The sequence below is a fragment of the Mobula birostris genome, unplaced genomic scaffold, assembly GCF_030028105.1.
Source record: "Mobula birostris isolate sMobBir1 unplaced genomic scaffold, sMobBir1.hap1 scaffold_2315, whole genome shotgun sequence".
NCBI lineage: Eukaryota > Metazoa > Chordata > Chondrichthyes > Myliobatiformes > Myliobatidae > Mobula > Mobula birostris.
Window position 1 is genome coordinate 28,126 of NW_027275363.1, and position 13,866 is coordinate 41,991.

The 13,866-nt window shown below is 58.0% G+C and overlaps 1 protein-coding gene across 1 annotated transcript in view; it reads left to right on the top strand.

Moving 5' to 3' along the window:
* Positions 1-13,866, top strand: part of LOC140192731 (plasma protease C1 inhibitor-like) — a 29,053-nt gene extending 15,187 nt beyond the window's left edge. The window contains exons 3-8 of the mRNA XM_072250234.1: positions 1,476-1,791; positions 2,904-3,044; positions 6,106-6,309; positions 7,946-8,088; positions 11,405-11,624; positions 13,101-13,866. Coding sequence (XP_072106335.1) covers positions 1,476-1,791; positions 2,904-3,044; positions 6,106-6,309; positions 7,946-8,088; positions 11,405-11,624; positions 13,101-13,354 — 1,278 coding nt within the window. The 3' untranslated portion in view covers positions 13,355-13,866. The remainder of the gene's footprint in view (positions 1-1,475; positions 1,792-2,903; positions 3,045-6,105; positions 6,310-7,945; positions 8,089-11,404; positions 11,625-13,100) is intronic.

Consider the following 13,866-nt stretch of genomic DNA (forward strand, 5'->3'; position numbering starts at 1 on the left):
GTGTGTGTGTGTGTGTGTGCGTGTGTGAAATAGAGTTGTGAGACAGAGAGGGTGGTGTGTGTGAGAGACAGAGAGAGATGTGTGTTGTGAAAGAGGAGTGTGAGAGAGTCAGGTGTGTGTGGGAGAGGGATGCGTGAAAGAGGGAGAGAGATGTGTGTGAGACACCAGTCAACTGATTTGTATATCTCGCTCCTTTGTGCTTTTTTGTGCCATTTGAAGTTCTGCTGAGAATGGATATATCAGCAGCAAATTTAGAGATGGCATTTTTTGAGCTGTGCCTTGCCACACAGTTGTGAGTGCAGAGAGACTGGTGTCGTGGGCTAAGCACACAACCCTGTGGTGCGCCAGTGCTGATTGCCAGTGAGGTGAGATGCGATTTCCAATCTGCACGGATTGTGTGTGTGTGTGTGTGTGTGTGTGAGAGAGAGAGAGAGAGAGAGAGAGAGAGAGAGAGAGAGAGAGAGAGAGAGAGATGAAGACAAATGGGACGGAGGGGAAACAGGCACGGGGAAGAAGAGGAGTTGGGGGAGAGGGAGGCGACGGAGGGAAGGAGCAGAGAGAGATGGGAGAGATCGGGTGAGATAGGGGAGGAGGGTGAAAGGTTTGGGGCGGAGGGAGGGGAAGGACCGAAGGGGAGTGGGGTCGAGGAAATGAGTGGGGATCAAGGGGGGAGGGTGGGGGGGTGATTTTTGAAGGAGGGAGAGGATAGCGGGAGTAATAAGGAGTGGGAGGGGAGAGAAAGGGGGACGGGAGGCGAGGGATTGAGGATGGGGAGTGAGGATTAGGTGATGGTGGGGGGAGGGTGAGGGAGGGAAGGGAGAGGGTGCGTGTGTCGATGGGAAAAGAGGGATAGGGAATCGGACAGTACAGAACGGGCCGGGTGGGGGGGGGGTGGTGGTGCGCTAGTGTTGAGAAAAGCGAGATGGAGGGTCGGGAAGTCTGTGGAGGTGAGGGGAGAGCGGAGGGAGGGTGAGGGGAATGTGGGTTAGTGGAGGAATGCGGAGGAGAAGGTAGGGTAGTGTGGGAGAGGTCTCGGCGCTGAACCCCTCCTCCTCCCTCTCACCCCGTGTCTCTCCTGCAAACGGAGGGGAGGGGGATGCGGAAAGAGGATGGGGGGGAGAGAGTTGCGGAGGGGAGGGGAGGGAGACGAGTGAGGAGAAAGACAACGGGGCGGGGGGGTTGGGTTGGTGCCGGGACCCAGGGGTGGGCGAGGGCGGCGTGGTGGGAGAGGCGGGTAGGTGGGATGGGAGGGGAGAGGGAGGAGGAGGACGAGGCGGTGTGGGGAGGGAGAGTAGGGTGAGTGAGGGAAAGGCGTCCCAGGACTGAAACCCACCCTCCCTCACTTTCTCCCTCTCCCTGCCGAGGGAAGGAAGGGAGGGGTAGGTGAGGGTGAGGGGGGCGGTGGGAGTGAAAGAGAGTCTGATCCCATCTCTCTCGTCTCTCTCTCTCTCCCTCTTTCCCTCTCTCCACCGCAGACAGAGTCCCACCTGCCCCTCAAGCAGGAGGACTCCCGCACCAATCGCCAGGGGGTCCCGGGACTCATCCCGCGGCTGTGGCAGGGCCCCCGGATCTGCCCCACACCCCAGAGGGCAGACTGCGCGCTCTTCCCGGACCCCTGGAAGCGCTGCGAGGAGACCCAGGAGGTCTCGCAAGGCCAGCTGACCAAGCTGTCCGCCTCGCTGACCCGGTTCGGGGTGGATCTGTACCAGGCGGTGGCCAATGTCAACCCCGGCGTTAATCTCGCTCTGTCTCCCATCAGTGTGGCGACCGCCTTGACATATCTCCTCCTCGGTAAGTACAGAGGGTCGGGTGCGATGCACAAGGCTCGGGGGTCGCCGACTGGTGCCGGAGGTCAAAATCAGGGGTGAGGTGTTGAGTCCAGAGGCCAGGTCTTGCGAGGGGGCGGTGGTGGGGAGGGAGGGGGGAGGCAAGGGTCGTACACGGGGATCAATGGCCGCGTAAAGGGGCCGAGGGTCAAAATCCCGGGGGTCGGGGATCGTGTGCGTCGGGTCCGGGGTCATCACCAGCGGGTGGGCTTGCGTAGTGCTATTGGCGGCCAGACACGGGTCGAGTACCGGGGGGTCAGAATCAAGGGGTCAGGGCCCACGTAATCAAGTGGGTCCGTGGTCAAATATGGTGGGGGCAGGGGCGGCGGCAGGGAGGGAGAGGTCAAAGTCAAGTGTCAGGGGTCATTTCCAAGAGTCCGGTTCAGAACCAGGGGTCGGGAGACCCGTGCGGAGGCGAGGGGGCCTTGCTCTTCACCGGGGGTCATTTTGGTGTTAGGGGTCCAAACCTCGGGGTCAGGGGTCGTGGGTCAAGTATGGGCTCGGTGGGGGGGTGGGGTGCAAATTTAAGGCGCCAGGATTCGCAGGTGAAAATCACTGTTTATGAAGGGGGTGGGGTCACTGGTCGGTTCAGAGTCAGGCGCTCTGAGGTCGAATACAGGTCACGTATGGAGGCTGAGGCCAAAGCTGCGGCTTTGGATGAGGCGCGCGGGGATTTGGAGGTCAAAATCGAGGGGTGGGGGGTGGGGGGTTCACGTACAGGATACAAGAAACGCACACGCGTGTCAGAGGCCAAGCACGCAGGGTTAACGCGCGTGGGCAGGGGTCGCTGATGCGCGTCAGAGGGGTCACATCTATGGTTGCGAACGATGGCCAGAGGTCAGAATGGGGGGGGGAGGGTCAGGGGTCACGTGCGTAGGTCGGTGTGGTTGGGGGAGGGGAGGGGAGGTGCGCTGCGGTGGGTCAGGGGTTGCGTTCGGACGGGGAGCACGGTGGGAACGAGGGGTTGCTGAGGGGAGGGAGACCAGCTGGGGAGGAGGGACATGGGGGGAGGGGGAAATGCCCCGCCCGTTCTGAAGGCCCGACCTCTCTTTCCCGCCCCCCACCCCGCCCCGCCAGGCTCCCGGAACGAGACATGGAAGAAGCTGCAGGATGCCCTCCACTACACCGACCATTTCCCCTGCGTGCACCGACCGCTCAGCGAGCTCCTGAACAGGTCGAGAAACCTGGCCTCTGCCTCCCAGCTCTTCTACAGGGAAGGTGAGACTCAATCCCTCCCTACCGCCCCCCCCCCTCATTCCTTCCCCACCACCACCCCGGGGTCCACAGCGAGACGGGACTGTTGGATGACAGGGAAGTGCCGTGGGGCATGGTTCTCGTCGTCCCCCTGCGGGAAGGGGCGTGGGGGGGGACCTCGGAGAGGGGCGGGAAGGCGTTCACCAGGATGCTGGCCCGGTTTCATCAGTCACTGAAAGCAAGCATGCAGCTACAGCAGGCAGTGAAGAAAACTAATGGCATGTTGGGTGAGTGGGCAGATGCATGGCAGATGCAGTTTAATGTGGATAAATGTGAGGTTATCCACTTTGGTGGTAAGAACGGGAAGGCAGATTACTATCTGAATGGTGTCAAGTTAGGAAAAGGGGAAGCACAACGAGATCTAGGTGTTCTTGTACATCAGTCACTGAAAGTAAGCATGCAGGTACAGCAGGCTGTGAAGAAAGCTAATGACATGCTGGCCTTCAGAACAAGGGGAATTGAGTATGGGAGCAAAAAGGTCCTTCTGCAGCTGTACAGGGCCCTGGTGAGACCACACCTGGAGTACTGTGTGCAGTTTTGGATTCCAAATTTGAAGAAGGACATTCTTGCCGAGGCTCAGGGGGGAGGTGGCGGTGGGGAGACCGGATGGAGGTTTATAAGATTGCGAGAGGCGTGGATAGAGCGGAGGGCCGCTATCATTTCTCGCCACGGTCAAACGCCCGAGTACACGGAGTTGAGAGCGGCGACGCTGACGTACGGCATGAAGGTTTCTGACCTTGTGGCAGCGTACAGGGCAAAGCATAGTAATGAGAGAGAGAGAGAGAGAGAGAGAGAGAGAGAGAGAGAGAGAGAGAGAGAGAAATATCGTCTCTGGCTATTCAGTAGAAAGAGGATTAAGGCGGTTGCGGTTGTCCCCTCAAGGTCGGCGCCAAGCAGAGCCGCTGGGCGTGGCTACTGCGTGACTGTGGATAACGAAGTAGGTTTTCAAAGCTTGCAAAGAGATTTAGGCTGATTAGCAGAGTGGGCTGAAAGATGGCAGATGGAGCTTAATGCTGATAAATGTGAGGTGCTGCATTTTGGTAGGACTAATCAAAACAGGACATACATGGTAAATGGTAGGGCATTGAAGAATGCTGTAGGACAGAGGGATCTAGGAATATTGGTGCGTAGTTCCCTGAAGGTGGAATCTCATGTGGATAGGGTGGTGAAGGAAGCTTTTGGTTTGCTGGCCTTTATAAATCAGAGCATTGAGTATTGGAGTTGGAATGTAATGTCGAAATTGTGCAAGCCATCGGTGAGGCCAAATTCGGAGTATTGTGTACAGTTCTGGTCACCGAATGATAGGAAAGATGTCAATAAAATTGAGAGAGTACAGAGGAGATTTACTAGGATGTTACCTGGGTTTCATCTCCTAAGTTACAGAGAAAGGTTGAACAAGTTGGGTCTTTATTCTTTGGAGCGTAGAAGATTGAGGGGGGAATTGATAGAGATATTTAAAATTATGACAGGGATTGATAGAGTTGACGTGGATAGGCTTTTTCCATTGAGAGTTGGGGAGATTCAAACAAGAGGACATGAGCTGAGAGTCAGGGGGCAAAAGTTTAGGGGTAACATGAGGGGGAACTTCTTCACTCAGAGAGTGGTAGCTGTGTGGAACGAGCTTCCAGCAGAAGTGGTTGAAGCAGGTTCGAAGTTGTCATTTAAAGTTAAATTGTATAGATATATGGACAGGAAAGGAATGGAGGATAATGGGCTGAGTGCAGGTCGGTGGGACTAGGTGAGAGTAAGCGTTCGGCACGGACTAGAAGGGCCGAGATGGCCTGATTCCGTGCTGTAATTTTTATATGGTTATATAACACGTGGGGCGCGGGATAGAGCCCCTGAGAATGTGACCTCCAGGAACTCGCGGCCGCTCGTCCTTTCCACCGCTGACACCCCCCCCCCCCCCTTCAGTGAGGACTGGGGATGTGTGGGGGGGGGGGAGGCATGTTTTACGGTCATCTTCTTCCTGAAATCCACAGCCAGTTCTGATGCGGAGCGCGAGGTTGTCGTTGCGCCCTGTCGTTGTTAGGCGCATCACCCCATCTCCGTCCCGGGCAAATGTCCCCCGCACCACCACGACCCCCCCCCCCCCCCCCCACGGCAAGGCTGATTGCTGCGGTCTTCCAGAGGCACGGCAAGGCTGACGGTAGTGGGTTGGGGGTGAAGGGAGAAGATTCAATATTGTCTTCCCCTACACCCCTCCCCCACCCCCGCCCACCACCAGAACCCTCAGCTCCTGAGCAGCGGAGGTGGTGCGTGGACCTTCCATCAGGCCCGATTGGGTGAAAGGGATTCTCCACCCGGCAGGGGTGGGGAGACCGTGTTGCGGGGGGCTGCCTCTGTTGCTTTTCTCTGTCACAACGTCCCTGCCCCCTCCCTGCCCATCCCCAGCTCTCGATCTGTCGTCACGTCGCCCTCTCCCGTGGCAGCTGGAGATTCACTTGTCCACCCATCTCTCCCCTCCCACTCTCTAATTCTGTCCTCTCCCCCCTCCTCCCGCGCTCACCCACCCTCTGCCCCAACCCCACCACCCAATCGCTCCTCCTCTCTCACCTTCCCTCCCCCTCCCACCCCTCTCTCTCGCCTCTCGGCACCCCCCCTGTCTTTCCCCTCCCGCCCTCTTCTAAATCCCGATTTCACCCACTCTCCCCTTCATCGCAAGTGCCCCCCTTCTCCTCTCCTCTCCGCCCGTCTCCCTCCGACCCCTTACCTCTCCTCCTCGCTCCCTCCCTCTGCGATCCCCCTACCCCTCTTCTCTCCCGCGCACACCCTCTCTCCCCCACGTCCCCCTTACAATCCTTCCCTCCCCCATCTCCTCTCCACTCCGCCTTACCTCTCCCCTCTTCTCCTCTGCCCCAATGGCATCCCTCCTCTCTCCCTATCTCCTCTCCCCCTCTCTGCCCCTCCCTCGTCCTCCACTCCCCTCTCTCCATCCCGCATCAATTCTCTCCCCTGCCCCATCCCCTCTACGCCCTCTCTCTCTCTCTCTCTCTCTCTCTCTCTCCTCTCTCTCCTCTCTCAGGTATTTGCCTGGAAGGGGACTTCAACGACCGGTCGATCCGGTTTTACGGACAGAGGCCAAAACCTCTGACTCCGAACGCCACCGAGAACGTCCGGGCAATTAACGACTGGGTGTCCGGTCACACCCATGGACTGATCCCCAAGCTGGTCGACAGCGTCCCGGATGACGTCATCATCATGATCCTCAACGCCGTCTACTACGCAGGTCAGGGAGAGGCTCTGCCCCGCAGCGCGTCCCCATCCCACCCCCCCCCCCACCGTGTACCGGGTATTCTCCGCCAGGCACTCCTGGCAACCGACGGGGAGGGCGCCATACCGTCGGGGAGGGCGCCATACCGTCGGGGAACCCCGTTTAGAGAGGATGCTATACCGTCCAGTTGCCCGGTTCATGGAATGCGTTATAGGAATTGAGTATAGGAGCAAAGAGGTCCTTCTGCAGCTGTACAGGGCCCTGGTGAGACCACATCTGGAGTACTGTGTACAGTTTTGGTCTCCAAATTTGAGGAAGGACATTCTTGTTATGGAGGGAGTGCAGCGTAGGTTCACAAGGTTAATTCCCGGGATGGCGGGACTGTCATATGTTGAAAGATTGGAGCGACTGGGCTTGTATACATTGGAATTCAGAAGGATGAGAGGGGATCTGATTGAAACATATAAGATTATTAAGGGATTGGACACGCTGGAGGCAGGAAGCATGTTCCCGCTGATGGGTGAGTCCAGAACCAGAGGCCACAGTTTAAGAATCAGGGGTAGACAATATAGAACGGAGTTGAGGGAAAACTTTTTCACACAGAGGGTTGTGGATCTGTGGAATGCTCTGCCTCAGAAGACAGTGGAGGCCAATTCTCTGGATGCTTTCAAGGAAGAGTTAGATAGAGCTCTTAAAGATAGCGGAGTGAAGGGATATGGGGAGAAGGCAGGAACTGGGTACTGATTGTGGATGATCAGCCATGATCACAGTGAATGGTGGTGCTGGCTCGAAGGGCTGAATGGCCTACTCCTGCACCTATTGCCTATCGTTATGTCATTGGCGAGCCCGGTTTGGAGAGGGTGTTATACCATGGGAGTCCCGGTTTGTTGAGGGGGAACCAGTTTTGAAAAGGTGTTTTTTTTTTACCGTTCGTGGTATGTGCTTTAAAGAGGGCGTAATGCCCTTGGGGAGACTGGTTTCTTGGGGAGGGGGCATTATACCATCGAGAAACCCAGTTTAGAGAGGGTTTTGTACCATTGGGGATCGCAGTTTAGATAGGCTGTCAGGTAACCCAGTTTAGCTGGGGAGTTATGTCTTCAGGGAACCGGTTTAGAGAGGGCGTTATACTATCGGGGATCCCAGTTTCGATAGGCTGCAATACTTCCAGGTACGTTGGCGCGTGGCCAAGTGGTGAAGGCGTTCGTCTAGTGATCTGAAGGTCGCTGGTTTGAGCCTCGGCTGAGGCAGCGTGTTTGTGTCCTTGAGCAAGGCACTTAACCACACATTGCTCTGCGAAGACACCGGTGCCAAGCTGTATGGGTCCTAGTGCCCTTCCCTTGGACAACATCGGTGGCGTGGAGAGGGGAGACTTGCAGCATGGGCAACTGCCGGTCTTCCATACAACCTTCGCCCAGGCCTGCACCCCGGAAACCTTCCAAGGCGCAAATCCATGGTCGCATGAGACTAACGAATGCCTATGATTATTATTATTAATACTGTCAGGTAACCCAGCTTAGCTGAGGTGTTATGTCTTCGGGGAGGCTGGTTTAAACGGGTCACCAAGCAGTCAGTGAACCCGGTTCAGCGAAGGTATTGTCCCGCCGAGGAACCGGTTCAGTCAGACCTCACCCTGTCCCTCTCCGCCACGCAGGCAAATGGAAAACGAAGTTCGAGAAGCATCTGACCAGGGAGGAGGACTTCTGGGTTTCGCCCAAAAAGATGATCCGCGTACCGATGATGCAGAGCGTGTCGTATCCCCTGACCGCCATCTACAGCCTCGAACTCAACTCCGAGGTGGCGTGTTTCTCCTGTCTGGCTGCCCGGGCAAGGTCAACACTGATGGGGGTGGGGGCCCTCGTAGTGGGGAGCGTGTCCCACCTCGCCGCCCCTCCTTCCAACGCAACGGGAGATGCACGTGATGGAGGGGGGAGCGTGTTAGAGGGTGAGGAGGAGACAGGGTGGGGAACAGAGAGAGAGAGGAGAGAGAGAGAAAGCGGGTCAAAGGAGGGAGAGGCGGAGGGAGGAGGAAAAGAGAGAGTGAGGGGGAGGGGATAGAAGGGGTGAGAGAGGGAGAGAGAATAGGAGACAGAGACGGAGGGTGGGACAGAGAAAGAGGGGAAGAGGAACAAAAGAAAGGGCAGGAGGACAGAGGTGGAGGGGGAGTGTGAGGGGCAGGAGGGGGGAGGGTTGGGTGGCGGGAGAGGGAACGAGAGGCGTGCAGAAGTAAAGAGAAGAGAGGGAGGGTGAGGAGAGCTAGAGTGTGGGGGGGGAGAATGTGGGGAGGAGGGTTGGCGGGGAAGAGGGGGAGAGCGCGAGGGCGAAAGGCAGAAATTGAGGGAGAACTAGAGGGAGGGAGTCCAATGGAGAGATGGAAGAAGAGAGAGAGAGGCGGGGCAGGATCGGAGAAGGAATGGAGAGAATGGGAAATGAGGAGGGAAGAGAGAGAGAGAAGGCGGTGAGGAGAAAGGGAAAGAGCGAGAGAGGGAGTGAAGGAAGAGAACGGGGACCAAGATGGACAAAATCGGCGCACTTGAAGATTAGAGTAATTACCCACTCACGGAGCAGAAGGCGATGGGGATGGTCTCAAATTGATTTTTTTTTGCATTTGGAGACAGACACAGCCTATATATGTGGGACAAAACAATAGGGAGGTCAGGGTGCCGAGACGGACCGCAGAGGACGAGTTGCTTGCCGGCTTGGGGCAAATAGGTCCCCCAGGGCTTGGAAAGGTGCCCCCCCCGTCATTAAATGACTGGAAGTATTTTAAGGGGCCAGATAGACGCTCAGTGACACCTCACCCCTGCTCGATAATGCCAATATCTTATCAGCCAATCAGGTGGCAGCAACTCGACTGCATAAAAGCACGCCGGCACGGCCAAGAGGCCCGGGCCAAACCTCGGAATGGGGAAAAGAAATGTGATCTAAGAGGAATGGTTTGCTGGTGCCAGACGGGGTGGTTTGAGTAATCTCAGAAACCCGCTGATCTCCTGGTTGTTGTTTTTTTTTTAACGCACGGTAGTCCCTCGAGTTTGCGGGGGGAATGGTGCGAAGGGGAAATCCAGCGAGCGTCAGTTCTGAGGGGGGGAGTGGGGACACATTGGGTGAGTGAGGCCAGAGGAGAACGGCCAGGCTGATCCGAGCCGATGGGAGTGATTCGTGGCTCAAACAGCCGCAGTGACGTGCGGAAGAGATCTGCGGACGCAGAGCATGCCAGACCCTGAGGCGGATCGTCAGGAGACCGTGAGCGCACAAAATGACAGCAGCGGCCACTTTATTAGGCAGCCCCCCGCCCCGCGTGTCCGCTGAGTGTGTAAGGCTTTGGGCGGACAGAGACCGAACGGGTGGAGTCCGCATTGCTTGGAGCCTGGTTGGTCGAGTCTAACCCATCTCACCGGGCTTCACGGGCAAGTCACCGGGAAAGTGGATGAAGGCGAGGCAGCGGGGTCACTTCAGCGAGGATATTGGCGAGCTCCCGGATGGCGGGTTGGTCAAGAAGGCTCGGGCGTTCGGCACCCGAGGCGAGGTTGTAATTCGGACTGGACGTTGGCTTTGCGGGAGAACACAGAGAGCGGTGGGAGATGGCTGCCTCTCTGACTGGAGGCCTGTGACCAGTGGAGAGCCGCAGGGTTTGGATCCGGGTCCGTTGCTGTTTGTCGTCGAGATCAGCGATCTGGGTGATAACGTGGTGAACTGGGTCGGCAGATTTGCGGGTGACACCAAGATTTGGGGAGTCGTGGACATCGAGGAAGGCCATCAAAGCTTTGCAGTGGGACCTGGACCAGCGGGGAAAAAATGGGCTGAAAAAGTGGCAGATGGGATTCAATGCAGACAAGTGCGAGGTGCTGTACCTCGGCAGGACCTACCAGGGCACGTCTCACACAGTGAGCGGTAGGGCACTGAGGAGAGCGGTAGAACACAGGGATCTGGGAATACAGGCCCATCATTCGTTGACAGTAGCGTCACCGGTAAATGAGGTCGTGAAAAAAGCTTTTGGCGCATTGGCCCCCAGAAATCAGAGTACTGAGCACAAGAAGTGGGGTTGCGACGTTGATGGTGCATTGGTGAGGCCTGACTTGGAGCTTTACCGCTCAACTGCCGACAGGAAAGGCAAGAAAGAGCACAGGGAGGAAGACGTGCGAGGGTTTTGCCGGGACTTGTACAGGAAGAGGTTGCGTGGGCTGACACTTTACTCCCTGGAGTGTGAGAGGATGAGGGGAGATCTGACAGAGGTGCACAACATTATTAGATGCGGCGACGGCATTTCCTATAAAGGGGAGACGGGCCTGGAACTAGAGGTCATAGTTTGAGGGTGAAAGGTGAAATGTTCACGAGGATCATCGGGGGGGGGCAGAGGACGGCGCCAGTGGGGAGGGTGGGTTAGATTTCAGCCATCGGAGAGAAGTTTGGAATAAGGTCGTGGGGTGCAGAGGGCGATGGACCGGGCGGAGGCTCGGCAGAAGATGGTGAGCATGGATCAGATGGGCCAAAGGGCCTGTTTTTGCGACCGGGTGAGGGAGTGGACAGAGCGGGGGCTTGAGACAGGTAGGTGTGTGTGTGTGAGAGAGAGAAAGAGAGAGAGAGAGAGAGAGAGAGAGCGAGAGAGACAGAGACAGAGTGAGAGAGTGAGAGAGAGGGAGGAGAGAGAGGGGAGGGAGCGTTGGAGAGAGAGAGGGAGAGAAGGAGATTGTGTGTGTGAGAGAGAGAGAGAGAGAGAGAGAGGAGCCAGGGAGAGAGTGATAGGGAGAGAGAGTGGGGAGAGAGGGGGAGGGGCAGAGGAGAGATAGAAGGAGAGCGAGAGAAAGAGGAGAGAGGGAAAGAGGGGTAGTGAGGAAGAGAGAAACTGAGGGAGGAGGGGAGAGTGAGAGAAAGTGGGAGGGAGAGAGGAGAGAGGGACGGAGAGAGGGGGAGCGGGAGAAAGAGAAAGGCAGAAAGAGAATGAGAGTAGCGAGGAAGGGAGAGGGGTAGTGGGGGAGAAAGACGGAGAGAGACGAGAGAGGGGAGAAGGAGAGAAGGGGACAGGGAGAGAGGAGAGAGGGGAGAGAGAGTAAGAGCGAGAGTAAGAGAGAGAGAGAGGGAGAGGGGCTGATCTGTCTTTTAACACCCATTGCAGGTAGCCCGATTTCAGTTGTTCGGCAAGAGCAGTTTGATCGTAATCCTGCCCCAGGAGAACGACCGGGCCCTCCGTGACCTGGAGATGTCGCTGGAAGCTCAGAATTTGGAGAAGGTGATTGACACACTGCGTAAGACACACGTCCACCCGACCAATGTGAGGCTGCCACGTCTGAAGATTGACTTCACGCAAGAACTTCTGCAGCCCCTGACTGAGATAGGTAAGAGCTTCACTCCGCACCGTGTCTGACCTGTGTCCCGGGAGCGCTCGGTGTCCACATTGGGGATAAAGTGGGGGGGGGCACACACTGTGGGGGTGATGTAGAGGGAGCTCCACACCGTGTCTGACCCGTGTCCCGGGAGCGCTCGGTGTCCACACTGGGGATAAAGTGGGGGGGACACACTGTGGGGTGATGTAGAGGGAGATCCACACCATGTCTGACCCGTGTCCCGGGAGCGCTCGGTGCCCACACTGGTGATAAAGTGGGGGGGGGGGGGGGGACACACTGTGGGGGTGACGTAGAGGGAGCTCCACACCGTGTCTGACCCGTGTCCCGGGAGCGCTCGGTGCCCACACTGGGGATAAAGTGGGGGGGGGGACACACTGTAGGGGTGACGTAGAGGGAGCTCCACACCGTGTCTGGCCTGTGTCCCGGGAGCGCTCGATGCCCACACTGGGGATAAAGTGGGGGGGACACACTGTGGGGTGATGTAGAGGGAGCTCCACACCGTGTCTGACCCGTGTCCCGGGAGCGCTCGGTGTCCACACTGGGGATAAAGTGGGGGGGACACACTGTGGGGTGATGTAGAGGGAGATCCACACCATGTCTGACCCGTGTCCCGGGAGCGCTCGGTGCCCACACTGGTGATAAAGTGGGGGGGAGGGGGGGGACACACTGTGGGGGTGATGTATACGGAGCTCCACACCGTGTCTGACCCGTGTCCCGGGAGCGCTCGGTGCCCACACTGGGGATAAAGTGGGGGGGGACACACTGTGGGGGTGATGTAGAGGGAGCTCCACGCCGTGACTGACCCCTGTCCCGGGAGCGCTCGGTGCCCACACTGGGGATAAAGTGGGGGGGGACACACTGTGGGGGTGATGTAGAGGGAGCGCCACACCGTGTCTGACCCGTGTCCCGGGAGCGCTCGGTGCCCAACACTGGGGATAAAGTGGGGGGGGGGGGACACACTGTGGGGGTGATGTAGAGGGAGCTCCACACCGTGTCTGACCCGTGTCCCGGGAGTGCTCGGTGCCCACACTGGGGATAAAGTGGTGGGGGGGACGCACTGTGGGGGTGATGTAGAGGGAGCTCCACGCCGTGACTGACCCGTGTCCCGGGAGCGCTCGGTGCCCACACTGGGGATAAAGTGGGATAGAGAATATCTGGAATAGGAGCGAGAGTTTGGGTTTTTTTTTCCTGAAAAGTTGAACCAGAATATGTGATCTATATTTGTGCGAATCACTCTCCTGGCCCCCTCTATCCCTGTCTCCCTTCTCGTTCCCCCTTCCCATCACTCTCTCTCTCTGCGTACTTCCGCCCCCTCCATCCCACCTCTCTCTCTGCCCTTCTCGGGGCTCTTTATCTCCCACCTCCTCTCCTCTCTCTCCCCCTCTCTCCTCCCTCTCCCCCTCTCTCCTCCCTGTCCCCCCCCCCCCACTCTCTCTCTCCCTCCCTCCCTTCTTCTCCCACTCCCAGGTTTAAGCAACGCCCTCTTCTACCCCAACCTGTGCGGACTGACCCCCGGGGCGGGCATGTCCATCACCTCTGCCACCCACCGCGCGTTCGTCTCGCTGAACGAGGACGGAATGGAGGCCGCCGCCGCCACCTCCCTGTCCGTTGGCCGGACCATCACAGTCTTCGACGCCACTCGGCCCTTCCTTTGGATGCTCTGGGACGACGTGCTGGGGTACCCCTTTTTCATGGGGAGGGTCCTGAACCCCCTCGTTTAACACCCACCCCGCTCTCTCCCTCTATCTCACCGTTCCCTTATCCTCACTCACTTCTCTGTCCCCTCCCTCCTTTCTTAACCCCCCCCCACCACTCCCTGTCGCATATTTACCCCCTCTGTAGGTACGAGTACCGCCAGCCTTGCAGCCTAGCCTGCCTCGACGAGAGCCAGACCCTTCGGCCCGTCAGTAGCTTGGATTCCTATCCCCCCTCACCCCCCCCCATCAATACCCATCGGAGTCCCTCCTCCTGGTTCTTTCGACACTGCCTCACGCACTCATCTCATTCCCTCACCCCGACATCCCCGTTCCCACCCGTCCGGATCTCTCCCGGGGAGGGCAGGTGGTCAGGACCGAGCTGACGTGCTCCCTGGATCCCACCTCGCGGCTCCTCGCCACCGGAGAGGAGGGCGGATCGGCCCAGGGCGGGATGTCCGCCCCTTCCCCATCGCTACCGTTATTGCCGCAGACTGACCAGCTGCTCTGAATTAAAAATAAATTGAAGATCTCCTGTC